This window comes from Accipiter gentilis, chromosome 14 (assembly GCF_929443795.1).
Source record: "Accipiter gentilis chromosome 14, bAccGen1.1, whole genome shotgun sequence".
NCBI classification, from domain to species: Eukaryota; Metazoa; Chordata; class Aves; order Accipitriformes; family Accipitridae; genus Astur; species Astur gentilis.
Genome location: NC_064893.1, coordinates 1637480 through 1664247, shown reverse-complemented (window position 1 = coordinate 1664247; position 26768 = coordinate 1637480). Strand labels below are relative to the sequence as shown.

At 42.0% G+C, this 26768-nt stretch overlaps 2 protein-coding genes across 14 annotated transcripts in view; one reads left to right on the top strand and one right to left on the bottom strand.

The window, feature by feature from the left end:
* The window catches only part of NOD1 (nucleotide binding oligomerization domain containing 1), a 35636-nt gene extending 8882 nt beyond the window's left edge, over window positions 1-26754 (bottom strand). For 3 of the 11 annotated variants that reach the window (XR_007508143.1, XR_007508142.1, XM_049817280.1), the window contains exons 1-11: window positions 26037-26544; window positions 18281-18619; window positions 16205-16379; window positions 13134-14937; window positions 10994-11077; window positions 9864-9947; window positions 8300-8383; window positions 6110-6193; window positions 3942-4025; window positions 3243-3326; window positions 1069-1152 (exon numbers count right to left, since the gene is read on the bottom strand). Coding sequence is in view for 7 of the 11 variants with exons in the window: in XM_049817280.1 (XP_049673237.1) it covers window positions 1069-1152; window positions 3243-3326; window positions 3942-4025; window positions 6110-6193; window positions 8300-8383; window positions 9864-9947; window positions 10994-11077; window positions 13134-14937; window positions 16205-16379; window positions 18281-18496 (2783 nt within the window). In the remaining 4 variants the exon portion in view is untranslated. The other 8 variants (XM_049817281.1, XM_049817283.1, XM_049817282.1 and 5 more) reach the window with 8 other exon arrangements.
* Window positions 1-26768, top strand: part of ZNRF2 (zinc and ring finger 2) — a 568219-nt gene that overhangs the window by 73540 nt on the left and 467911 nt on the right. The window lies entirely within an intron of this gene.

Genomic DNA, 26768 nt, shown 5'->3' with positions numbered 1-26768 from the left:
ACATGGGAAGAAAACTGTTAAGTACTCAAGCATTATTAATGTGAAATGATATGCAGCAAAATTTTCAAGTCTGTCTACATAAAGTTAATCTATATTGATATTTACACCCCTGAAAATGAGCAGCTGGGTAAGTGTAGCTTTCAGAAATGTTCACATTTATTAAACCATTTAGACTTATGAAATTATTTGGGTTAATAAACACCTATGAAAATTCAGGGAAGAATCAAAAGACAGATTTTGGTCTGAAGATTGAGAATGACTGGAGTGGGAATTGATGTCTCTTCTGTAGACGAAAGCTGACAGTGGCCTTTGAAAAAAACATCTCTTCCACATCTCTAGGGAACTCACTAATCAGATAGTGAGTCATCATCCTTCTAAGCAAGAATTCAGTGTCCTTTCACTAAAACAAATATATATATTTAAAAATAAATTTCATGTTCAATAATAAAGCAGTGGTGCTAAAACCAGCACAATTCTATTGACTCCTGAGCTCCTTGAGGTGATGGAAGGAATGTGGTACTTGGCTTTGTGCCTTACAATGTACATGGTGTGACTCTGTGATGCCTACCTAATCTAAACAAGCAAATCTTACAAAAAGTTAATCTTCTTGTAGCTTAGCACTTTCAGTGTATTTGGAGCACCACCCAAAGAAAATCTAAGCACAAATTCTATGAATCAAATTAGTAATGCTAATTAAATGTAACCATCTCCTGCTTGTTGGGATTTAGCTCCTGAAAAGCACAAACATGTTCAGAAGTTTAAAAATAAATCAGGACAATCAAAACTTGGTTTATAAATTTTGGCCCCAATTCTGCAGACATGTATGTTCTGCGAATCAGTGGTACAGACAGATGTGAACTGACAAAACTCCTTGACATTCGTAACACACAGGGAAGTGTTTCAATGACAGAGACTTTTTACCTATCTGAAACCCACAGCTGGAACTACAACCCCTGCCTCACAGAAGCTTGCTCTGAATTTTTTAGGCTGTAGGAAAGTAGTAACGGCAGGAGTGTTTTAAAGGGAAAGAAAGTTTACAAAGTGAGCCTTTGAGGAAGGGATCTTTACCACACTTCTTTAATAGCTGTGTTCTCCTTGAGAGCTTCGCTGAGGTACTTCACCCCTTTGGCTGTAATTTGATTCTGGATAAGCCTAAAAAGAAAGAACTTCATGTCAGACTAACATACAAACTAATTTATGGTGCATGCGCAACCTACGCTCAGCTTGATGTCAAGGAGCAAAGGTGCCTGTTTGCCACAAGACGACAGTTGTGATTTCTATCTGTGAGGATGGTACACAGTATTGGTCAAATGCCCCACATGCACTTTCAGAAAAAGAGCCCAGAGTATTAGTCTTTTCCTTTTAATCTTGCATCTGGTTGCATTCTGGAGATACTGAGCTTAATTACACAGTTGACAAATTTCTCCTAAGAACTGTTTACTATGGGCATGGGATTGTGATATTTGGACTCTTTGAGACAGACTAACCTCTTAGCTCTGTTTTCTTATTAAGAACACTGTGAGACATTTTTAAGTGATGTACAGAAAATTCTGAGCACAGAACCTATATAGGCCTAGTATGTTAGCAGTTGTAGTCTAGAGGTTGCCAAATCCTCCTGTCTTGTTTATCAGACCAGTAAGATCTTTGAAAAATAAGGCATTGAATTTGACTGGTTATGAGCAGGTGCAATTCCCAGTGAAGCCACCTTTGCAGCTGTAAAGTATGTCTCATCTGAGCTGAGGGGAAAATAACGATACAAAAGTATCACAACTAAGTATCAAGTAGCACAACTGATGAAGCAGTAGGTAACTCTTATTAACCACTGTAGACCATTCCCCTAGCTAAAAATGAACAGATCCCCCTAATCTGCATTAGTATAAAAACGCTCATCAGCCTAGCCTAATTCAATACTTACCTTTCAGTCTACCATGGGGTGCCCCATAGCTGTATGATTTCATGTGACTGGCTGCATGAATCCCACAGGATTCAGGATGAGGCTGAAAATTGGAATGAATTGAACGATCTCTTAGGGAGGGAGGGAGGCATTACCATTAAAGGACTTTCTGCACTTGGTAAATTAATCAAAATGAAAAGGGATCCAGTAGATTCTTTCAACTACTGGAAAAACACTTTGATTCTGCCTCAAGTTCAACTATCTATATAGGTCCCTACCTTTTGGAGGTATCCACAGGTATAACCAACAAAGTAGGATATAAATTTGTCTACTGGCAGAAACCCCTGGACAATACTGAGCCATGGTAAAGACATGTATCTAGATGACCATGCCTGCTTTGGATGGGGAAAGTTTTATTATGAATTCAACCCAAACTGCTCCGTGAAGCATATCTGCAGCTGTGTGCAAAGAAGTCAAGCCAACTTCCCCCCCTTTTTATTTTCAGGATGATGGGCACCAGAGCTTCTACTGCTTTCAAAAGAGGCTACAAGTACTTGGCACCTCGGACAACCAGCACACTTCCTAAGGGATGGGAACTCAGATTAATACAGGGAATGCTAGAGCATGGTTAGCAAAGTCTTTGTAAAGCTTGTAATGGGACTCCATGTATTATGTTCTCTTGATCACTTGGAATGAATGGATAGCTATTTGTTTCACAGACCACACCTGCCCAACCCATCCATGGACAAATTCTTGTGAACTTCTGGATTAGAACAGCCAATGCTGTGTTTTCTTAGAAGTTTAACAAGTCTCTTTGTGATTGCTAGAAGTAATCCCTGGTTTCCCGGGGATTTATGTTTTATAGATGAGTGTCTCGCATGAGTGAAAGTGTTAGCCCTAGAAGAAAACATCAGGCAAATGGGACACGTATTTAAGTGTCTGTCATGTAGGTTCTTGGTTGAAGAGTAAGAGTTGAGCTTGCTACTTTCATAGTATGATGATAAATAGTAAGAATCATAATAAGGTTATTCTGTTCTAGCTGTCTGCTTGTATTTTTTTTTTTTTTGCAACTTTTGCGTTTGAGGCCAGTACTGTTCCCCTAAAGAGAGATGAACTCAGTAGTTCATAAGTGACCAGGACACACAAACAGCTTAAACTTTTCCCTGTATGAAAGCTAGTTCAAAATGCTAGACAGCAGCTTTTAAACTTTCCATTAGAACTGTCTACAACCAGTCAACTGCATCCAGACCATGCACAGAAAGCTCACTGTGACCTACATAGACTTGGAAGGTGAAGCTTTAATGCAGTGACTGCCAAAGAGCCTGTGCCTCTGTGGAATGTAACTCACCATAAATGCACCAGTTTCTTGTTGACCTTCAGCATCTCTGCAAAACTCATTGCTGCCTCATCATCCAGCTCATTTTTAGTCAACCTAAGTGGGAGAGAAAATGTTCACTCACGATGCTATCATTATTTTTCAGCCCCCTGTTTTTCCAGCTTGTCTGTAATTTAGCTTTAAACACCCAAAGGGGGATGTGCTGTTCCTGCCCTGAGCAATTTCTAAAGGCTGGACACAAAGAGATACTGAAGAGAAGCCCTGGAGGTAAAAGAGGCAAGAGTATCAGATCTTTATTTCTCAGAGCAATGATCTAATGATACTTTCTCATGATGTTTTAGTGTCTAAAAGGTGGATGAGGTGTAATGGAAAAAGGTAGAGAATAGAGACAACACTGAAGAGGTGCAAAAACTGAGGACAAAGAACTTGACTTCAGATGATGGAAGTGAGAGAAGATGGGGAAAGCAAGATGGAGGGAGCAGAGCAAAGCATGACATTGGGACATAAGGACACATGCTGTTGATCCATTACTCATGTCCACTTTCTTCCAAAGGGATATATCTTATAGCTTGCTGGTAGTGAAAGCATAGGGGGATGAGGGGAGGGAGAGAAGGACGATGGGAGAGTAGGAGGAGGTGATGGAATTGGAAGAAATAAATTAGGCTGCAGCTTTCTCTGGAGAAAGGAGAAGTAGACCACACTGTCAATTACCAGAATATTTTCACAGAGTTGTTGTGTTGCATAGCTTCAGCAATACTTTTGCCTCCCTCTGTTGTGATGCCATTGAATGCGAGACTGCGAAGTAAAGATACAAATGTGTAAGAAACAGCCACCATCACTTGGCCCTTCCACTGCCAAATACTAGTGAATATCCTGGATGACCTGCTTCCCAGTTGTACAGTTCAGCATTTCGGTGTTTCAAAGGCTCACATACTTTGCAAACCAGTAAGTCCTTATGACTTCTACTAGTGAGAACAGTTCACAGGCACAGCCTGAGTGCAGGTCTATCATGCAGGCCATAAGGTTTGCTGTCAGTTAGTTGTACTCTTGGGACTGCCAGCAGAGTTGCACCCAGTGATTTTGAGAGTCAAGGCTTTTAACAAGGACAAAGCGTTGTACTTAGTGGTACACAAGTTTTTACATGCATTTGTCATCCCAAGTTCCTGTAAAAACCTGGCACTTTGTCCTTTAAGTCCTTCAGATGCCTGAATATCTGATTCTTCTTCCAAACACAACACCTTCTGTTGTGTATGGAGAGATAAGCTTGTAAATGCATGCTTTCCATTACAAACCATAAACATTTCTTAGTCTGCCCTTCATTGTTTGAATAGACATTAGCAAAATCATCCAGTTAAAGTTATGCTCCAGGCTTTGAGAGTTCAAAAAGCATTTCCCCCCTCAAAAGCCTGAAAATAATGCAAGGTCTCAAAAAAAGGTAGAAAGGGGGATCAAGCAGGGCAATGGCACAGACATGTTAGCATGAGTCTCTGCTAGCTTCAGCTGAAACTAGATAGTCTCAATCCATTGTGACTGGGCCTAAAAATGGCAAATATGCTGAAGTAAACTGATGTAGTAGGGACTATCTTCCCTTAATCTTCGCATAAAGCTACCACTGGTGCTAACTATGAAGTCAAATCATGAAGCAAGATTAACCAGTGGAAGATAAGAAATGAACCCAAGTGTAAGTACACCGCAGAAGACTCACCCTGCACAAGTGCCAGCAAAACCTAGTTCTAGCCAGCACAGTTACTCGTCCTCATTTTTGCAAACATTCATCAGCATATTTGCTCCTGCCTGAGAGTCCCTCAGCTCTGAGTCAGGCTCAAAATGTTTTCTTTCAAGTCTGATGTGTATGGATGGATTCTGCAATTATGGGAAGATGGCTATTTCAGATAGCTTTTAAGTTGAAATATATCTAGGTCACTGCACCTGTTCAGCTTTTAATTTTTAAGCCTGGCTATCCACTTGCAGAAAGGAGCACAAGGCACCAGCTCTGAAAACTCTGGATCTGAAGTGGCAGCACAAGCTCTCCAGTACGGTATTTCTAAAGAAACTAGTGCCATGTGCCACCTTGTGGGGAAACCAAGGAGCCTTGTCTGCTCCCTCACAGAGGAGGCCAGTGGAACTGGGAGACAAATCGAAAGGATCGCCATGACCACAGTGCTCCAGCTCTGTGGAGGGACTCCAAAAAAGCAGCAGTTGCCACAATATACATCTTTAAATCCCCAGCCAGCATTTGAAAGTCTGGCAGGGGATGGGCTGTTTTACACTGCTGGCTTCTCCCTGTGCTGTGCTACCAACTTCACCTGTGCTAGTTTGTGCCAGAAGGCTAGTTTGAGATGAATCACTGACCTCCAGTGAGAACTACATCTCATTAGCCCTGAATGTATGGTGTCATAGCTCCAGTGGAGTACAGAATGAGCTTGAATGTAAGAATGCCCCCATCCCTACCCAAACAGTTCATCGTCTAAAAATTACTTTGGTGAAAGCAGCTGTATCTTCGCAACAGAAACTGTTAACACTGAGCTTACTGGGAGCCTTATTCTGTGACAGCTGGTGCATTGTTCTGCTAATGCTCCCAGATCAAAATGGCACCCACTGACCATGTGCTTTCACAAATGCCAGTAACTCTGTGCAGCATGAGGGGAGGAGGTGCAGACAGAGGAAAGGATGCCAGCCCTGCAGTATTTTTAACTTGCTTAATGGCTGCACAGGGCTTTTTGATTAAATCTGGCCTCTAGCTTGCACCAGGAGCCTGTTGGTTAAAAATAATACCAGATGGCATTCCAAGCTATCGCTTGGTGGGAAGACCCATCGGTTCAAAGCACAGTGGGAAAGCCAGCACTACACTGAGCTGCCTGGCTCTGCTGGTGTTTTACCTCACGTTTGTTAATGTGGGGTGGTTCCTCAAGGCCTCTGCAAATGCCTTTGCTCCTTCGTCTCCAACTTGATTACCCCACATCCTGATGAAGAGAGGAAACCAGAACATATCAGGTGGGCTGCTCTACAGCCCCTCGGTGTTGCATTCTCCCTTTTTCTCTACCCTCCCCTCCTGCTCCCCCCACCTCCCCCCCCCAATTACTTCACAGTCTTTCAGGCTTGTGAGAAACCTGGCAGGTACCCTCCCTGCTGAGCCAGACATGTTCCACTCCCTGTACACCACACCACCAGCCTCTGCTGACTCACCAGTACCCTAAGGCCACAGCACAGAAGCAGCTCTAGGATCCAGCCTGCTGCAGCAGGAGTGCTTTTGGAATCACCTTGCTGCACTGGGCAAACCCTCTGCAGCCCTGTACCCTTATGGGGTAAAGGAGTCTTGTGGTCCTGTACAGCGAGCTGCCATGAGAAATACACCAAGTCCTAAATCCTATCATTTCCCTGCTCAGCATTTCCTCCCCATACTCCTGCTGTGGTTTTCCTGTTACCTGTTAGGCACAGACTGGCCTTAACACAGTGCAAAGTACAGGTCTTGGGAAAGACTCCCCAGATGCACAACTGCACGGGGACCCACAGGCAAATGGGTGACTTTCTGAAGTGAACTGCTCTACAAGCTCCCCCTTTCCTTCAGAATAGTCTAGCAAAACAGTTACAGTTCCTTCAGTGTTATACCCAAGTGGTATCTCCTCTCTCACCAAGAGAAAGATCAAAATCTCACAGAAACAGTATGACTTTGGGCTTTTCCACACATTTGTAAGGAATAGTATTTCCAGTGGCAAAACAACCCTTGGCAACACAAAGGGTTAAGAGGTGACGTGGTAAAAGCTGCAGAGATTTGATCAACATTTAATAGCAGTATCTGGTCAAATCCTTTCTATGCAGACCAACCACTTTGAAAATTCACCCTATATTACGAGGTTTGACAGCACCTCTGATGAAGTTGTTTTTTTTTTTTTACAGGGATCACGGCTTGATGACTCAGAGCCACACTCAGCTTGATGGGTAATTAGTTGGCAGCTCTTTTAAAATCAATTGAGCTTTGTGGTATCTAAACACATCCAGTTCCAGTAAGAAGTTCCCCAGAACTTCCTTGTCCTTCAGACCCAGTGCAGTTTGTTATGTAAATGCTGAATATATCTGTTCAAACATTTCTGTCCAAGCTATCCTAAATCCAGTTGAATTGGTTATTTCCTCCACAGGAGAAAACAAGAGTCCTTCACTGAATTTGCAGCAAGTACAGGACAGCAGATCCAGCTATATGACAATGGAAGTGTGCATGCTGTTCACTGTACTTGTGAAATGTTGTAGAACAACAAAATTAAAGGCCAAAAATCTGATTGTTCAAATCTGATTTTCATATTTAAGGGTTATTGTGATATTCAGAATGGCCAAACAGAGGTTTTAATTCCATGTATTTGAGTATTACATTCTGAGAAAAATGTTCTGTAGAGTGGAAAGAGAAACTGTGATTTGCCAGAGCGGCGGGGGGCGGGGGGGGGGGGGGGAAATAATTAAATCAAACCCTCAAGTCTAGCACCTCTCTTGAGAAAGAGGACAGGGACTAAAGGTTTAGAGTACATTCAGAGCTCTCTCCAATAATAGCAGACTCTCCAGTTAGCGACAGACTAGAGAGAAGGATGATAGGAATTCCTTTTTATTCTCCCATCTTGCAAATTTATCAGACTTGATGCAGAAGGTTTGACAACTATAACAATGACACTCAATAACTAGGTACACTGCCAATAGTCATAAAACTACCCAGACTTAAAAATGACCAAATATCTCTAGAACAGCTGTGTTGCCGTAAGAAAAGCAGCTATATTTACATACTGTCCTCTTACTAATTTGCCTCTCCTTTAAGGTTCTGTCAGAATAGGGGAAAAAAAACCCAAACCCAAACCAAGTATTGTATTAACTGGAGAAAAATAAAGCGGCTCTCTTTTTCCCTCCAAGTGGAAAAGACAGCTATGCTTCTGCACCGGTTTGTTCTAATGCCACCATTGGGGGGGGTGGGGGGGTGGGGGGGAATAGCAGAAGGAGAGACAATAAGAATGAAGGAAGGAATCCTAAGGGATTTACAGTTGCCTTGCCAAGATCAAGACCTGAGCTCTGCTTCTTAATACTGAACTTACCCAATTTCAAACATTGTCTTGCTCTTCTGGATGGCTTGGGCAAGGCACTTCCCTCCTTCACTAGTTATTTTGTTTGCTCCTATTCTGCACAAAATACATTAATTGATCAGGTACATCACTTACAACTGTACAGCTATTAGAATACCAGCTCAGAAAGCAATACAAGTATTTAAGGCTAATTAACTCTGGAGGCTAGCTACAGTTATCAAAGATTAACCTGGAGTAAAAAAATTCTGCAGGCATTTGATCTTTGATTAAAAGACATCATTTTATGTTGTCTTTTACATATTTTGCATGTCAGCCCTCCAAATCAGAAGTATTACTGCAAAGTCTTGTGTTTGGTGCTCCGTATGTCAGAAATGAGCTTTAGGAACTGATCCTCAAGACAATGACCCCTGCCTACTTTTTAATATAGTTCATAGTATCAGCAGTTGCTACAGAGTACATAATTACATGCAGCATGTTTCATGATGCCACAGGGAACAGAATATTTCTTGATTGTGTGGCTCCAGAGAAGACTGCAACTGATAAGTACAGACTGTAATAATTTCAAGTCTTTGTGTTCTGAGCATAAACTGTAGGTAGTGGCATACGTCAGTGTAGTCTGACCAGTGTCTCTGGCTGGCACTCTACAGAAGACCTTTTCTTTTTTTTTGGCCTATATGGCCAAATTACATATACATTGATGAAAAGAACAAACCAAAACCCCCTCAACCCACTCCATTTACATATGTACTCTATCTTAAAATAAACTCTGGGGTTACTATGCAGCCTGAAAGTAACCATCTTCCAACGGGCTTTTTTGTGAAAGTTAGATTAAATAAGCAAAGCACTGTGTGAAAGCAGCAAAAGAACCAAAGTGCTCTTGGGTTTCAAAACTCTATAAATATTTCAAGTGGGAAGGATGTGGCTAGTGTGGGGTTTCTGAACAAGTTAGTGGTAGAACAAGGACTAGAACCCACAAGTCCCTAGTTGCTGGTTGCTACATTCATACCAACAGCTGACATTGCTGTAGTTACCTCTATTTTCTGCTATGGTCACAATTAAAGCATTGGTTAATGATCTACCTTTACGTTAAACTAGTGTTGTGCATGGCCGGACACTTATCTGGGGAAGTTCCAGGAATTAAAGGGAACAACTCACCAAGTGAATTTGGGGAATTCCAGAGTTGAGGTATGACACCAGCACAGCCTGACTCCAATGGCCCATAAAAGACAAGATACAAAGAAGCTTGGTACTAAATCCAAGTGAATTTGCCTATTGCGAGGGGCAGAAAGGTTCATACACCACTTAAGCCTCACTCAGGTGCTCAGACTGAATTTAGGTAAAGAACAGGTCTCATGCTCTCCTTTTGCTTACTACTATATTCCAGTAAAGACTATGGATTCAAGAGTTTCACCTGCTACCATTCACTGCTAGACTACTGTAAAAGAACATACAACTGCAACTTAAGTTATATTTTATTTGAAATGTAATTTTTATCTTTTTTCCACTCTCCCTCCTGTTTCAAGTTGGTTTACCTTAATTAGGATACTGTAGAAAGGAAAAAACAAATCCAACATACTTAACGTATTCAAGGCTTGAACACTCTTCAATTAGTTTTGCAACATATTTGGCTCCGACATCAGTGATTTGATTGTTGTACAAGCTTAAAGAAAAATCACATTGGTAAAAATAGGTTATTCCTGCTGTTACTTTAATACTTACAACCTGTATGTTTTATAATGCACACATAACCTCTATCTTTTTTGTATGGCTTTGTACACATTCACAGTTGCTTGTATTTCTATTTTGATATACAATTCATATTGTGAAGGGCTAGATATAAAATACTATAAATAATGGGAAAATATTTATATTTTTTTTTTTAATATATGGTCTCCCCAAGCAAACAAAATTTCCCTTTATACCTGTGTTAGTACAGAAACAATATTGCCAGAAGGGAAGTTAGAAAACACCAGAAGAATGTATTTTTTGTCTTTTAAAAGTCATAAAATCCCCTTGCAAATATTACTGAAGATCAGATACCTGAGCAGATGTACTTGCCTTAGGGCACTGGAGGAAGGAGGCAATTCTTGGTGTTATGTTGACTTCTCAAAAAGTTATTTTTATGTAGCTACTTAACCAAGAGCAGGAAGTCAGAGCTAACAGGCCTTCCAGCTTCAACTTCATTAAGAACTAATTAAGGTCTTAAAGAAATTGGTACCATGAACATAACACTTGAACCTATGTTTCCGATATTAGTCTCTACCAAGCTGTATCTGCTTTGCATAGTTGGAATAAATCAATTTATGGCAGAGAAACCAGGAGGCTCTAGCTATAAAGCACACACTCTCTTGCTCACGCTCTTTCCCGCCTCCACAGCTATAGAAGGTTTTAGGTATAAAGCTAGCATGCCCACACAGTTCAGTAACCTGACAGTGGTCTGCACTGTATTATAGAAGGGCTTGATGTCAGTGGATGTCACCCTGTAATGCAGTGCAATGGCAGTGGAAGCTGTGGTCCTTTTCCCAGTGAACTGTTAACAGGATGGCAGTTGAATAATTTCTGACACAAAGTGCTGCTTTGCTTATGTTCAGTAAATGAGGAGGTAACTGTGGTTTCCATCTCACCTTTGTTGTATCAGTACTGTCAGCATTGCAGTTTTATTTTCTAGTATCAACATCTATTGTTTTGCTCCTAATTGGTACATACCCTAAGAAAGTCACAATTTGGTACTTGGAGAGTTCTTCATACAAGATCTTTACTCCATGATCTGTGACCTGATTTACACTGAGCCTGGAATGAAGGCAATGAAAAGAAAGTTTGAGTCAATATGGATTACAAGTGTTCATCACCCATGAGCTAATGAATGACTGGAAGTCTATGCATTTTCCTCTGATATTTTAACAGGTCCTTATGCCACATATTAAAAGCCATTAAGGGAAATGTGAGCTCAGTTTCATACAGCTTATTTCAAAAACAACAGAAAACAAAAAGCCCCAAATCTCCAAGGCAATGCTCTGGAAGCTGTCCACAGAACTGAAAACAATAAAATGTAGTAAGTCAGACACCAGAGACAAACACCTCATCCTCCTCCCATGCTTACTGTGACTGCAGGAAGAAATTCTGCTTGACACCCTAGCAAAAGCCAGCTTTCCAAGCTACTCTTCTTGCAACCTTCTGAGTACCTAGTGAAAGCCAGGCATCTTGAAAGTCACAACACATTCAGGCTTCACTGAATAAAGGTTGTGAAAAGCCCTGGCCAGGAAATAGATCTAGCATGCGTGTGCTTGATGTTTCTAATTTTATTGTCCCAACTAGACACGAAACAAATCAATGTCAGTCATTCACAGAATAAAAATACTTCTTTTCACAGTTGTTTGGGGGGGGCGGGGAGGGGTTGTGTGTGATGGTAGTGGTTTATTTTAAACAACTCAAGCTTTTTCATCTTGCCTACATGGACAGGTTCCTGTGAAGCATTTCAATTCTGATGAATCACATTTTCTGGGTAAAGCTGTCACCGTGGAAACATTTTGACCAGCTTTATTTTCTACACAAACTCAGAAGCTGAACGTTCACTGCTGAGCATCCCTTATCACCCAACAGCCTCCCTGGCTCTTGCTAGTTAGTAACTTAGTCACTTGGGAATGCACTAGCACATAGCAGAAATCAGAGCCAATTTCTACAGATCAGAACACTCTGCTTCTTTGAAAGGGATGGTTAAGCTGTTCAAAACAATGCTTCCTGACCTGCAGAAATTGGTCATTAGAAATGGAAGTCCTAATATCAGAAGAGCCATAAAGACAAAAAGGCAACCTAACACACTGGTTTAGTGCTGGAGATGGTGTTAAGATCACACTGTGTATGGCATGATCATATGAAGGGACAAGGAACGAAAGCCTGTCCTTTATCTTCTTTGTTTTGTCTTACATACTTATGCATTTTCCTCCCAAGTTTCCTTATTGCTTTCTCTTGGGAGGTCAGCTGATTTGCAAGTAATTAGAAGAAACAAGTGTCACTTGCTTTGATTTAGTCCTAGAGGAAAACAAGGCAGAGCACAGCCAACCAGGAGGAATAAATCCATTTATAAAAAAAAATTTCTCGTGAGGCTGAAGGAGCTTTAAAAAAAAAAAAGATATATTTGAAGTTCCTGGTTTTCTGCACCTAAATGTTTGGACAAATAAGGTAGAGCTACATGGCACAACCTCAAAGGACTGCAGGTGGAACAATCTGGCCTGTGATGTTAGACGTGGACTTAGTTCTCCCTGATCACACCAAGCCATGTCCTCCCTCCACATCACCTCAGGGAAACACCACATCTAAAGACTTCAACTACATCCTTTCACAGAGTACTACATGTTAGCTTTTGTTCTGTGAAAGCCAGACATCTTGGCAGGATGTAAAAGCAAGAAATTCAGAGCTTTTGCTCAAGGGTTATTGTGAATAGTAGATCCTCTCTCACCGCACATGACCAAGGGCAGAGATAGGCTCAGGCAATCTTCAGATAATGGAGGAAGCACTTCTGTTTCCTTTCTTTTCCCTTAAGCACTTTCTCCTGTAAAAATCCTCTTTTGAGACAAAATTATTTGAGACAGAGCTAACTAAACCTACAGGGTTAAACAGTCCTGGCTTCTAAGGACTTCTTATCACATTTTCCATTTGCATTTCTAAACTTACAGCTTGTCCCTGCTCCTGAAACTGGCTGAACAAAGATTTCAGAAGATCTGAAATTTTAATATCCAGCAGCCATAAGAATCCTCATCTTTCTCCACTTTCAAGATCAATTCCTCCAGCTCAGCAGTTTGTGGAATAAACCAAGGATAAGCAAGGAGCTGCTTGCAGAGACTCCTACCTGATCACTGCAAGCTTGCTGAAGCAAGGTAGCAGCTGTTTTACTCCATAGTCATTGATGTTGTTGTTGTCCAAATCCAGAGCCAGGTGCTTTTGAAAGTGATGCACAACAAAGGAAATAGCACTGCAGTCAGCAGAGTAGGCATTGCAGTATGTGAGCTTGATGTAATTGGCATGCATGCGTTTGGCAGCCAACTTCCCCACTTTCTCACTCTGAGTCTCGTAAAGGCACCTCAGCATCCAAACAAAGTTGGGCTGGACCTGGACCTGATTGTAGTTTAGAAGCCTGGACCGAGTGACACCTTTCAGGTGGGATTTCATGCTCTCCCCAAGGTATGTGATGAGTGTCTTTCTCTTCCTCTTAATAACTGCAGGCAAAACTAAATGTCTGAAGAGTTTCTGCTTGGATCTAGAAAGCAGACCACAAAGAAACAGGTTGGTAAAATGAAAGTGTTCCTTATTTCGGAAAGGATCCTTCCCTGCTAGTTGTTTCTTCAACCAAGGAATACAAAGGCAAGTAGGCTGAGCAGTCTCAGTGGAAGAACATTCATTGAAAAACTGAAGTAACTCCTTTGCACCCACTTTCTCTTCCATAACCAGGAACAAAGCTGTGAAAAAAGACTGAAGGGTTAAGTGCAAGAACTCATAAGTGCACTGATTGTCACAGCCACTGTAACCTTTAACTGTCCTGAGAAAGCCCAATTGCAAATCTCCTTCAGAGATGTTTACTGATGAGACCTCCTCCTGCTCGAAGATAAAGAAAGAGTTCTCCATCCCTTTGTATGCCATTTTACCCAAAGCTAGAAGAGTTTCCTTTCTTGATTTGAACATCTCTGCTTGGCTTCTGGTGTTGTTCTTCAGCAAACTTGTTTTCACAGATCGGTTCAGATGGACTTCGATCATGAGCAAAAATACATCTGTCAATGTAACAGAACAGTCTGGAAGCTCGTGGCTGTCAAACATAGAATGGAAGTGTTCGTAGCATTTAAAGATAATCCAGCAAAATAAAGGCACTGAACACAAACTGCAGAGACTGGGGTTAGCTTCCAATTGGTTCAATACCAGTGTTCGTTGCCCCTCATCTTTGAAAAATGTAGCAGTGTATTCCTTCAGGTTATTGCTGGAGAAACCACGGAGCAACACTTTCTTTCTAATGATGTTTCTTTGGATCTCAGTCCCTGTCCTTGCTGTAAGAATTTTCTTGGATCCCTTAAGAAGCTTTCCTCTGAGAAGGCTTACCAGCAGCACCAGGGGGTGGATGGGTTCATTGGGTGAACACATCTCAGGCACGCTACTGAGATCAAAGTTGGAATAGATCTCATCGAAGCCATCAAATGTGAAAAGAACTGTATGAGGGAATTGCAAGATGTGATGGAACACCTCTGCAGGGTCCTGGTCTGGGTAGCAATTATATTTGAAGAGTAGGTCTTTCAAACATATGGCTTCATCTTCCTTAAAGCAACTAAACATCCTGCATCGGAAACGGAAGAAAAATTTGGCCCCTATCTCCAATTCTTTTCTGGCCCAAAGGCTTTGTATCTTTTGCAGCAAAATGGATTTTCCAATTCCTGCATCACCAAAGACATAAATAGTCTCTCCATCTTCATTAATTAGCCCAACTGCATCATCAAAAAGGGCTTCTAACTGACACACTTTGCCTAGACTCTCATTGGTAAAACTGACCAGCTCCATAATATTGTCAGAGTAGATTTCTTCGAGCAGCATCTCTTCCCTCTGAGCATATGACATAACAAACTTGGAGTCCCGTCCCAGTTCATGTCTGAGTTTCTGGCAATACCTGCTAACTAAAAAGACAGTGAGCTATTATTAAAAAGACTATTATTAAAAAGGACTATGTATACAATGACCCACCTGTTTGGGAACTGAGAGGGGGTAATAAACAAAAGTAATTCTAACGTAAAATTGGTTCTTTGGCAGATTGCTTCTATTTGTGCCACCATCACTCTCTTGGGAAATTCAGGTACTAATCAAAGGTTATGTGCGAGCCACCATTTCCCGAAAGCCAGTACTGACACTGCATTGCTTTAAGGGGCTGCTATCCTTCAGCTGAGACTCAAAGCCAAGCCCCTGACCCTTTGTTAAAGACTGTTTTACTCCCTGCAAAGGCTTGATGGGGTTGTTGGTCACTGATTAGTTTTGGCATCTGCCTTTTCATTGTATTTATATCCTACCTGTGATTTATATGATGTAGGTGGTTATTCTTTCCTAACTTGTTAATTTTTATTATTGTAAATAGAAAGCATGTGTTTTAGAAACTGGGTGCCAGGCACCTCAAAAGATTGTTTTAAGATGACGAAAAAAAGAGAGTCGCAGTTATTGTGCAATGTTGGCTTGTGTTTTTATTGCAGCAGAAACTTCATTTCAGATGGGACCAAGTAATTACTGTATTTATACAGTATGAAAAAACCTCTCAAGAAGAAAACATTTATTTCTGCAATACTTGAACTCTGACTTTTGGTATAACTCATAATTTAGGATCACAGAATAATTCAGGTTGGAAGAAACTTCAGAAGGTCTCTAGTGCTACCTCCTGCTCAGAACAAGGTCATTTATGAAATCAGATGAGGTTATTCAGGGCTTAATCTAGTTGGATCTTGAAAACCTCCAAGTATGGAGACTGCACAGCCTCTCTGGGCAACCTGTCTCATTGCTTGACTGTCCTCATCATGAAATACTGGCTCTTCCATTGCCAAAACATCACAGCGTTGCTAATAAATTGTAGTAGAGGCCTAGAAAATACTACAGCTGGCACAAAGTGGTTATGCCATTATGCTACATATCCAAAAACAAATGCAGAAAGAGCTTGACTTTAGCAAAATAGAATGTAATATATCAACATGACTGTTGTATTATACAGCGTGCCTTTTAATTATTTGGCTGCCACTGCTAGCAAGCACAGCATGCACACAATTATCTTCCCTGGCTGTGCCTGCCTAGACTCTCTTACTCTCATGCCACCTCCTAGACTCTCTTACTCTCATGCCACCTGGTTAGAGCTCCCTACGTAGCAGGGTAGTTCTAAGGGAAGGAATATTAGATGCATGGCCTTACCTGGATCTGTATTTACCACAGGTTTACTACAAATATTCTCTGAAGGCTTGTAACCTATTTCATCCAGCCAAGGCTGAAGTTCATAGTAAGCATCAGTGACTTTCTGCAGGACATGGATGAAATATTCTGAAACCTCTTCTCCCTTGCTTTGAACCAAGTCTAGAATTTTGCGAACCTGAAGAAACACCACATGAAAGGTCATTGATACATAGCATTTTATCACAGTTACACTTGTGGACTGCTTTAGGATCCTTTTTGGACTGGAACAGGGGAGCAAAATCAAAACTGGTGCTTCAAAAACTTGAATTCAAAATCTAGCTCTGAATTTGAACCATCACAACACTCACCTGCTGCTTGTATTTGGATGTTGGAAGAGAGTTGGCTCTGCAAGTTAAGGTCTGAACTTGTAGCTAAATCACATGCTAATCAGAAACAAAATGCATACATACTGCTCCTCAAGAGGGAACCCAAAGGATTTCCTCAGCCTGGCTAGATAGTATATTTTAAATCCCATGCTAGTTAAAAAAAAAAGGGGGTGGTTTCTCAGCACCCTAAACTCATCCTCTGGTTTGTAAGTACTCCAGTCACATTTAAATTTACCTCAGGATCTAGCCAGATCCAGAGCAGGGTAGGCAGAATCTCTCTCTGGATCTTAATGCAGATCTAAAAACCTATAACTCTTCCTTTTAACACAGCAACACAATTTTGTAGGCTTTCTTTGTACAATGGACTCGCTGCCTGCAACTGTGACTAAAATTAATGGCTACCAGGCAGTGGCTGGAGCAGTTCAAGTCCAAGCATTAGCTCGAAAGGCAAGGCAGAGCCTGATCTCTGAGCAACCAGTACACAGCAACGCTAGTACAAAACCCTCTGCAAGACAGAGCAATCATCTGGGGGCCCATTTTGAATGTCTGGATCCTCTTGCTAGAAACAAATTAAGAATTCAGTTCTAAACCAGGCAAAGGGTTTCTAGAGACTGTGGTCTCTTGTGAGCTTAAAGCAGGGTGAGGTACACCCAGCACAGCAAAAACATGGTATTTTTTGACAATTTGTACGCTCTAAAAAGCAATTTTGTGCCTTCCAGAGAGCTCCCACAGAGTCCACTTCACTTACACTACTGTGGTCTGCTCTCTGTCTCTGCTTAGACTCCTGATGCATGGCTTCCCCCTCAGCTTTGTTAAAACAATCACATATATTATGCTGAACAATAAGAAATGGAGATGAACATACAGTGCACATTTATTCAGCTTTGACCCTATACACAGAGTGAGCACTGTGTTACCGTTTCAACTTGCCAGCAAGAATGATTATTTTGTGAAGTGTGCACTGTTAGTGAAGTCCAAGGTCCCTGAATTTTTTATGGTTTGCCCGCCTCTAGCTGTGACACTATTCTGAAGCTGCATGACTCGTTGGTCAGGGAAACAAATAAGGAGTTTGTTTTAAGTCATGATGCAAAGAGCAACTGTGTACATGTGATAATTTTCCCCTATCAAAAGACCAGGAAATAATTTTTGCTATGTATGTCCAAAGATGAATCAAAACCCCAAATGTGCCAGGATATATCAATTTTCCATACAAACATTTACAACATACATAGGTCTTTAAAGATAAGGGAAGGTGTGCACATAGACAACACACAATCATTAACTTCTAAAATAATATTTCATTTCTGTCTCTCCTTCTCTAAAGCAGGATGATCTGCCCCACAGCATCCTAAAGTAGATTTTCCTTGCAATACTCTGCATAATAACGAAGGCTTGCATGTAGCAAGCTGCACTCTAACAGCCACTGTGGTCACCTCCTTATCAGAGGACAAAGCTGCAGCTGTGGGGACAGAACAGCAATTATCACCCTGCTCATTCTTACAGCTGCCAACAGGCATTACAAGCAGTGCCAGCCATCCTGGAAAGAGATGTGCTGGAGACACTTGTCCAGAAGGAACAGGGTGGGAAAACTCCAAAATAACAAAGATTAGAAAAGACACTAGGCATAAAATTGCCAGATAAACCCATAAAACCCAGTGGTAAATTGAAAGTAACAAAAAGCTTATGCTGGCTAGTGAAATAAAAAGAATACCTTATCTGCTTGAGTTGGAAATTGGATAACAATCTCTGCATCTTCAGTGGAGAAGTAGTCATTCTTAATCAAGTTGTCAATCAAACACTGTGTGTTTCGGATTCTACTGACCAGAAGTTCTCGGTATACCTTCAGCAAAGCAATGAAGGACGGAGGACTTGCTCCTGGAGGTTTTTCCACAGAAATCTCCAAGTTAGCACAAAGTTGGCCTTCCATGGCTGAGATAGCAAGAAGCTGCTCCACCTAGACTCATCTTTGACAAACTGTCCATTTGCAGTGGGAAGTCACCTTGGAGTTAACTTCGGGGAAACAGGCAATCTGTCCTTCACATGACTGAGCCTATAAGAAGTTAATTGTATAGAACCTCAGTTTAAACCTTATTCTATGAAGACACATCCTTCAATTAGCCATCAAAGAATACTTCCAACCTCTGCGTAATATCATGGCCGACTTATTAATAAGTTTCTTCCTCAGGTACTTCCATTTATTTGTTCAGCTTTTGGAAAAAAAATACCTACAGCAGGCAGTCTCCCTTCTGTACCAGTACTTTACTCTAGCCTCTAGCTTGCCTCAAACACCACCACTGTCATTTGCTTTAACTGCCTGTTCCTAGTGCATAATTTAATATTTTTTTATTAGCTTTTCATGTTTCAGTAGACAAAGCAGGGCATCTGTCCAAACATATCTGGACAAGTAAATAAATGGAATAAAATTATATTTCATAGCAATTAATTTTGTATAAGGAATTAATTTATAGTAGCAATTCACTTTGCTTTTTCTGTGTTACAACAACAGACCCTGTATAAAGTGTTGCCAATATGATAACTGTCCCCGTAAGCAAGACCTTGTGAACTCTTGAGACAGTTTTAGCTAAACTAGGAAAAAGCATTTAGCTTCAGGGCACCATGTCTGAGAGGCAGTAGTGAGACTGTGGGAAAGCCACTGATCAGAGGTTTCTGTTAAGAAAGCCAAGAGTAAAATTATGCTAACAGTGAAAATGCTGCTGCAGATTTCAGAGCTACTACACCACTTAGGGGCACAGAGCACTTCATATGTCCTCAAGCTATTGGTTCAGACAGCACGTAAAACAGGGAAAATATCATTGCATTGGTTTAATTTGGTTAATCTTATAAAATTCAGGTGATTAACCATAAAAGTTAAAAATACAGTTTTTCAGAATCTGAAAAATAACAATGTTACAGAAAGGACTGAAATAAGCGCTTGTAAATATACAAGATCCCATCTCTAGTGAGTCACACAAAAAAAATCTGTACCTCTCCTTCAGCAGGAATTGCACAGAATAACTAAATTCACAAGACTCTTCCCCATATGATGAACTAGGCCTGGAAGATAGCACCACAATTCATATTCAATACTGGATGGGGCATCCAACCCACCTCCAACTTCATAAAGGGAAAAGATTGCATACAATACAGCTTGTAATGAAGATACCAATTTAAAGCCTGTGCAAACACACAGCTTGAATGCCTGACCTCAGCCCCTGTACAAACACCTAGAGACACAACATGATCATTAACTCAGAGAGCTACAGGCTCAGGAAACCCTCTCATTGCTGTAGAGATGTTGTTTAGAAACCATACTCTTTAGCATGAATGCTCTCTCCTTGTCTACAAATGTACATGCTGTGTAAGCCCTCATTCTCTATACCAGCTCGAGAGCTCTTTTTAGATGGCCATTTATTCCCATTTTTCTTTACAGGCCATAAAGCAGTAGGAATTAGGATCAGACTGCTCTCTGTTGTATTACTAAGGGTTTGTGTTTTTTTTAATTGCAGTTAATATACCATACAGCAGGCATGAAGTTATATCGTGATTACAATTCAACAATAAGTTCATTTAGGTACTATTTAGGTATGAACCTTGCACATATAATTTCCCATGCAAAAAGCAGGTTTTTTTGCAAGATCAAAACTCAATCACCTCCACATAGACAATAAGAATTTGCATGATCTGCACAAATTACTGGCACCCTCCAGCAAGAGGTAAAATGTACTGTTGCTTCAGCAGGTCAAGTGATATTTGGAAGAATGTTCTTAGATTCTGATTACAGTCATATTAATAAAAACAAAACACAAAGCCCTTCTTCAACAGTTCTGTAAAGGTGCCAGCTCTGCTGCTGCAAAATTCTCTCACAATTTCCCAAGACGTTTACATTGCCAGCAAACTTTCCAAGTGCTCCCCAGCACTGCCCTGGCAAGCTGTAACTGAGCCCTGCCAGCTCACAGATTCTTCTAGGTGACCTGCTACTGGAACAAAAACAAACTTCTATGGGTTTTCCATATGAGAAGCTGCAGTCTGCATCCATGTAGCTTCTCCTGCTTGAAGCTGGAGAAAGACATGGTTTATACTACTGCATTTTAGTGATACTACCTGTCTACACTTAGAACCACAGGGCAAACCAGCTTAGCTCCTCTGATTTCAGGAGACCCAATAGGTCCTAACTTACGGTTGCTCACCTGCACAGATGCAGATAACTGCATTAAGAGTCGAGCCCTCCAAAGGCTGAGACCCCAAAGGCAAAACCCCAGCACAACTGTTTTGGATCACAGCCAACTGCAAGGGAATGTAACCAAGTGATCTGACTTTCTTACCACATGAGTAAGTGACTGCATCTACTCAGACAAATCAACCTTTCATTATGCCACTCACATGACCCACCAGATGAAGTGGCTGATTTCTGAGTCACTCAGCTTCCTAGAAGCCACAATGGCACATCTCTTTGTTCAAGAAAGCTCATTCCATAAATGAACTCTATCATGAAGACCAAACAATGCTGAAAACATAATTTACTCTAAAGCTTTTGCAAGCTTTTAGTTAAAGAGATAGAGACACTTTAAAATACATGAAATAAAAATACTCTTTTCTTTCAAGATACTGCATCTACCCAACGTTCTCTGCTTGCTTTGGTTATTCTAGGACCACATTATCCTAATGCATTTTCTTTCTTTCTACTTTATGAGAAGAACTGAGACAAACATCCAAGAAACCATAATAACAAACCAAAGTGCTGTCATGTGTACAAACCAAGAGAAGCGTTTTCTTCACTCTTCCAGATCCATCTACAAAGAGTATAAGAAAAGAAAGAAGAAATACAGCAAAAGGACAAGAACATGGAAAACATGGAAAGATCAGAAGGTCTCAAAGATGCCTGCCCTGCATCTGACTAAGTCCAAGTCAGTACAGAACCTGGTTGGTACTGGAAGGGGTGTGCATACGTATGCTGCAGGAAAAAGCATGTTCCCTTTCATACAGGGTGACCTGCAAGAGAGTAGAGAAACAAGAAAGCAATCAAAAAAGAACATAAAGTAAGGATAAGCATTAGGGGAGAAAAGGAGAAAGAGCAAAAATGCTGAGCAGGGAAGTCACAGTTTGCAATATGAATTCTGTGCATGATGATGTACTCAGTGATATTTTTCAGTGGCAATATTAACTTTAAGGCAAAAAACCCACGCCACCCAGTACTGGAGAAAACAGCAATTTTCATCAGTCTCTTAATAAGAAAAAAATGGAAATTTCCACCATCCATAGAATAAGAAAATGCCACATCAGATGAGCAGCTGAACACCTTAAACAGTGCTGGAACAGAAACATTTCCTGCCACATGCTAGTTAAGAGCAAGGCAGGTATGTGCACTTTTGTAGCAAAGTGTATCAGATACATGAAGAAACTTCAGGTCCTACTCAGACTAAAGTAAACACGAAATTTTTCTACAGTAGCAGTTGTAGGTGCAACAGCACCTAAAAGTCCTGATCAGCATGAGAAACATGTTTGTTCTCTTAGAGAAACACACTGCACTTAAGATTCTGATGTATATGATTCTGTTTTGCTCGGGTGTTTTTTTTGTTGTTTGTTTGTTTGTTGGGTTTTTTTTAAACACAATGCCAATGTGATGCTATCATGAGGTCTCCCACTTATCTACAAGTCCATCACCTCTTGGAAGGAGTCCCAGCTTCCATCCTCCTTTAACATGCATCCTTTCAGTGAGGGATCACAAGGTTACAAAGCACTAAGTCTCTTGTTACAAGGATCTGTTAGTTTTACAATGCTAGGTTACACGTCTGGTGTGTTTAAAGATAAATGCTTATGCAACTTAAAAATACGCATTGAAAGCATATAGTTGAAGTGCACATAGTGTTCTTTGCCTTATCTTGGGCACTCCAGATGCTGAATTCAATTCCAGTGCAATTTTTGTGACTGATGTGGCATCAGTCATGGGGACACTGTTAGAAAGGACTAAGACATAACATTAACGTGAGACACCTCAGTGCACTGACCAAGGTCTATGAGCATCCACTGTTGAAAACTGCTGCATCATTTTTGGAACTGTTCCATTCCTGAAAGGGGTAATGAATAAAATAATTTTTCTGAAAGCCACCTTAAGGCTCTTACAATCCTTTGTAAAACATTACTAAGATATGGTAAAGACAGATCACCTGTTCTAACCGCAACGGCTTGTGAACACATCTATTTAGAGAAATGAGTATTATCATTGAGGTTTGTACACAGAAAAGTATGTACACAAGGAGAAAGGGAAAGATTTGCAAGCTTGATACAGTAGCTGAAACAAAAGAACAGCTAAGGAGGAATGGAGAGAGACAAGAGAGATGATACCCGGGCAAAGCAGGAGTCTAGGATGGGGAGAAAACAGGAGAGACGCTTATGGGGAAAAGCTTCTTATGTGGGAACAGAATGGACTTCTTGCTCCTGAGAGGGAAAAATAAAAACCAATGATTTACTGAAGAGGCTGCCAGTGATGTTGGAGATGAAATTCAGTTAGCCATTTTGAGGACAGCAGCTTCGGTCAAGTGAAGATGACAGAAAACAGACCACCAGGAATTAAAAAGAACCAGAGAGCAGAGTGCTCACCCATCACTTGTAAAGGCAAAGAAGAGAGAGACAGGGCCTTGGCCAAATGAAGTGTCAATGGGGATTGAAGGCATGTGAGAAGCAACAGCAAGTGTGGCAAGAGATGCATATCATAAGCCTGCATAACCGACAACAACAAAGAGGAAGCAAGATGGAGATCAGGCCAGGGATAAGGAGGGAAATGAAAAAAGGAAACGAAATTTGTCATAGTAAGAGGTACGATAAAAGTACCAGTGCTTACAGCAAGGTTTTGTATAAACCATGTCAATAAGCTGCAGTAGCACTGATGGCCCCTGCATGAATACACTGGCACTTTTATCTAGTGGTACTTCTGACTTCCCTCTATTCTCAGCATTGTGCAAGCATATATACATTTTTATGTTTCCTGGCCCTGCCCTTCTCACATCCTCTTTTCACTAAAATCTCCTTGCTCTTCTTCTAACAAAACTGCTATGCCTGTTCAACTTCCAGTGCTGCAAGTCCTCTGGCAGTGAAGAATATATTGGTTTATCACAACAAGGTCTTACCAACTATGAGAGCTGTAGATACAGGGGCTGAAGGATCTTAAAGAATAGCTAAAAACCATAACCACTTTTGGGTGAACTAGGGAATTCACTCCTCATTGAGCTGACAGCTCCAAGTAGACTGCACAGGATGAAGCAGTAAAGGCAATATAAGGAGCAAATTAATTAACAACCATCCTTTAAAGCAGCTGATTTAAGACCAAGCTAGAGTATTTCTGAAAATCTGAAAACTCAGTCAATACTACTTCTTCTGTAGTCTTGCTATTCTGCCAAAAACTGTTCCTCTAAATTGCCTGTGAGAAAAAGCCCTATGCCACATACCAAGCTATCAGCAGCCAGTAGCTGGAATATCTTCAGGATTTTCACAGCACCTAGTATCCAGCTCTGGCAGGACAATAGCAAAGCACACACACAAGCCTCAGTCCCAGCTCAGGGCTAGTGGAGTTCCTGTTGGCATAGCCTTCTGTCCATAGTATTCAAAATGCAATTAGTCTTCGAGAGGTAGCTGTATGAAAGTAGTGCCCCATTTCACATGAAAATCTGTGCCCTTTGTGTCTCCAAGTCAGATTTGTTTCCTGAGAAAAGCTATTTTGCAGTGCTAGCCACCTCACTGCAGAGTCATTACAGCAAGAGGAGAACTGGAGTCTTTCCCATGCTTTTTTTCATTAATAACGGTAACCTAGTCAGGCCTGTCTAAACTCAACTTTTTGCTATCACCGGGAGACACAGAAAAGAAACTGATTTTCCACATCATATTGCATGTGTGCCTCAGCAGGCAGTCTTTTGACTATAACAAATGAATAAGAATGTATTTCCACACAGCAGCTCTCACTTCTTTTAAAAGAACTTCAACTATTTTACATAGTTCAAGAACAGTAAAAAATGTGTAGCCATTAGAAGCAAATGGGCACATATACTACACAAAAAGTCTGCATGTTTTGATGAGAAGTGATGCAATGTATTTCCCAGAGGTACTAAAAAATAGCCTTTTATTTTTATATAGCAGAAATGGTGCATCAGTATGGCTTGCACAGAGTCCCCGTACTGAGTTAAAACACACTCATCATACCCCAGTTTACAATCTCTGTGTAACTATCATCATCGATGCTACATATGTCAATAAATGCCTTGGGAGGCATACAATAACATCACACTAGTGTAAATCCATTACAACTCATGCAATTTTGCATTGCTCTGGGGTCACTGAGATCAGCATCTTCCAGTGATTTTCCGTCCCTCCTGATTTTCCCTCCCTCCTCCCCCTCTCTCTCCTTTGACTGTAGCATAAGCTTTTGTAGCCATCCTGAGATGTTTGAAGAGCAACAGATATTTAAGAACACAGAAGAAATTATTTCTGCCTCCACCTGGTACATTCACAAGCATTTGTTTAAAAGGCACAGGCTTTTACAGAATTATTCATACCCCTCACAGGTTTTCCTGCTACATTTCCTAAACAGCTTACTTCTAAACAAACGGAGCTCTACATACAACGTTTAGATGAATTAACAAGTCCCTGTCAAAAAGATTTTATGTGGCTTCCTGCTAACTCCTTTCAGGAAAAAAATCAATAGATAAGAAGGAACCCCTACTAAGAAGCAAAGAAATTTTCTACTATTAGAGAAATCTTTGGGATTTTTCTTTTTTTCTAAGAGATGGAGGAGGAAGGGAACAATTTACTGGTGTATCTAAAAAATGTAACTGCTTTTCTACTATTATCTACTATTTCCACGTTCAACCTGCAGTGAATTCTACAATTAAAGTTGCAATTGATGGAATCACATATTCACAGCTCTCCTAATTCTCCCTCCCAAGCTTTGTTCTGGTCATTAACAGCAAACCTAATTAGCTACAGCCACTCCACCTGCCAAAGATCACCTCCCGGTCGTGCCTCTGCATCCATCGATCCATCAAAAAAGGGTCCTGAGCGGGGACTGCCTAAGTATTGAGGTGCGGCGAAGTGAACTGCTGTTGCCAGCAGCACGCTGGCGTGGAGGGAGACCGCCGCCATGCCATGCCATGCCATGCCATGCCCTCCCCACAGCCACAGGGCACCAACTCTGCCCAGGCAAACCCACTCCCGCCTCCCTCAGCTTCTTTCGCGTTAAGGGAGCGAAGCACCGAGGCCCAAACGACTCCCGCGTGAGTCAGCGCACGGCTACGGCTCTTCAGTCAGGTTTACGGCAAGTGAATGGCTGTCTTCTCCTGTTTTATCCGTCCGGCTCACGGGAAAGGCAAGGCAGGCGCGGGCTGCGCAGCAGGTCCTCCCCCCGGGCTGCCGGGCGCTCCCTCCCGCCTCCTCCGCCCCTCGGCACCCTTCCCCAACGGCCTTCAGGAAAATTACTTCACCGGCCAGCATCTGTAACAGTATTTATTCCTGGTAGCGCTGCTGTATTTTGCACGAAGGCGCCGTCTCCCTCGCCGAGGAGCTGCTGGGGCACTGCTGGCCCCGCTCCTCGCTCTCTACCTGACGCCGCCTGCCACACGGAAACCTCCTCCCCGGAGGCGGGAGGGGCCCCTGCTGAAGAAACACGGAAAAAGTCCCAAAACTTTCAATTCAGGAGCGCGAGAAGTTCACCAAGAGGCAGACGCCAGCGGGAGCCGCCGGGGAGCAGCCCTTCCCCTTCCACCCCGCAGCCTTTCAGGCGGCAACGCAGAAACTTCGGTTTACAAGAAGCAGAAACTTTGATGTGCACCCTCCAACCCTCTCGCAGCGCCAGCCGCTGACCTGCTGCTGCCCAACGCCCCTCTCCCCGCCTGCCCCGAGCCCCCCGCCCCGCACGACATGGCGGCCGCCAGTGGCGAGCGAGGCGGGCAGCGGCCCGGCGACCCTCCTCCGCTCCTGGCCCTTCCCCGGCACTCACCGCGGCGGCGAAGGGTCCGGAGACGAGGGGAGGAGCGGGGCGGCGGCCGGCCCACGGGTGCTTCCCCCCCGGCCCGCCGGGAAGGAGCTCCCGCCCCACGCACGGTCTCTCCTGCGCGGCGGGAAGCGGCGCCTCCGCAGGCAGGCATTGCCGAAGGCCTCTCTCCCTCACGAGCACCGCTTTTCCCTCCCCACACCGGCGTGGCGGGAGGCCTACT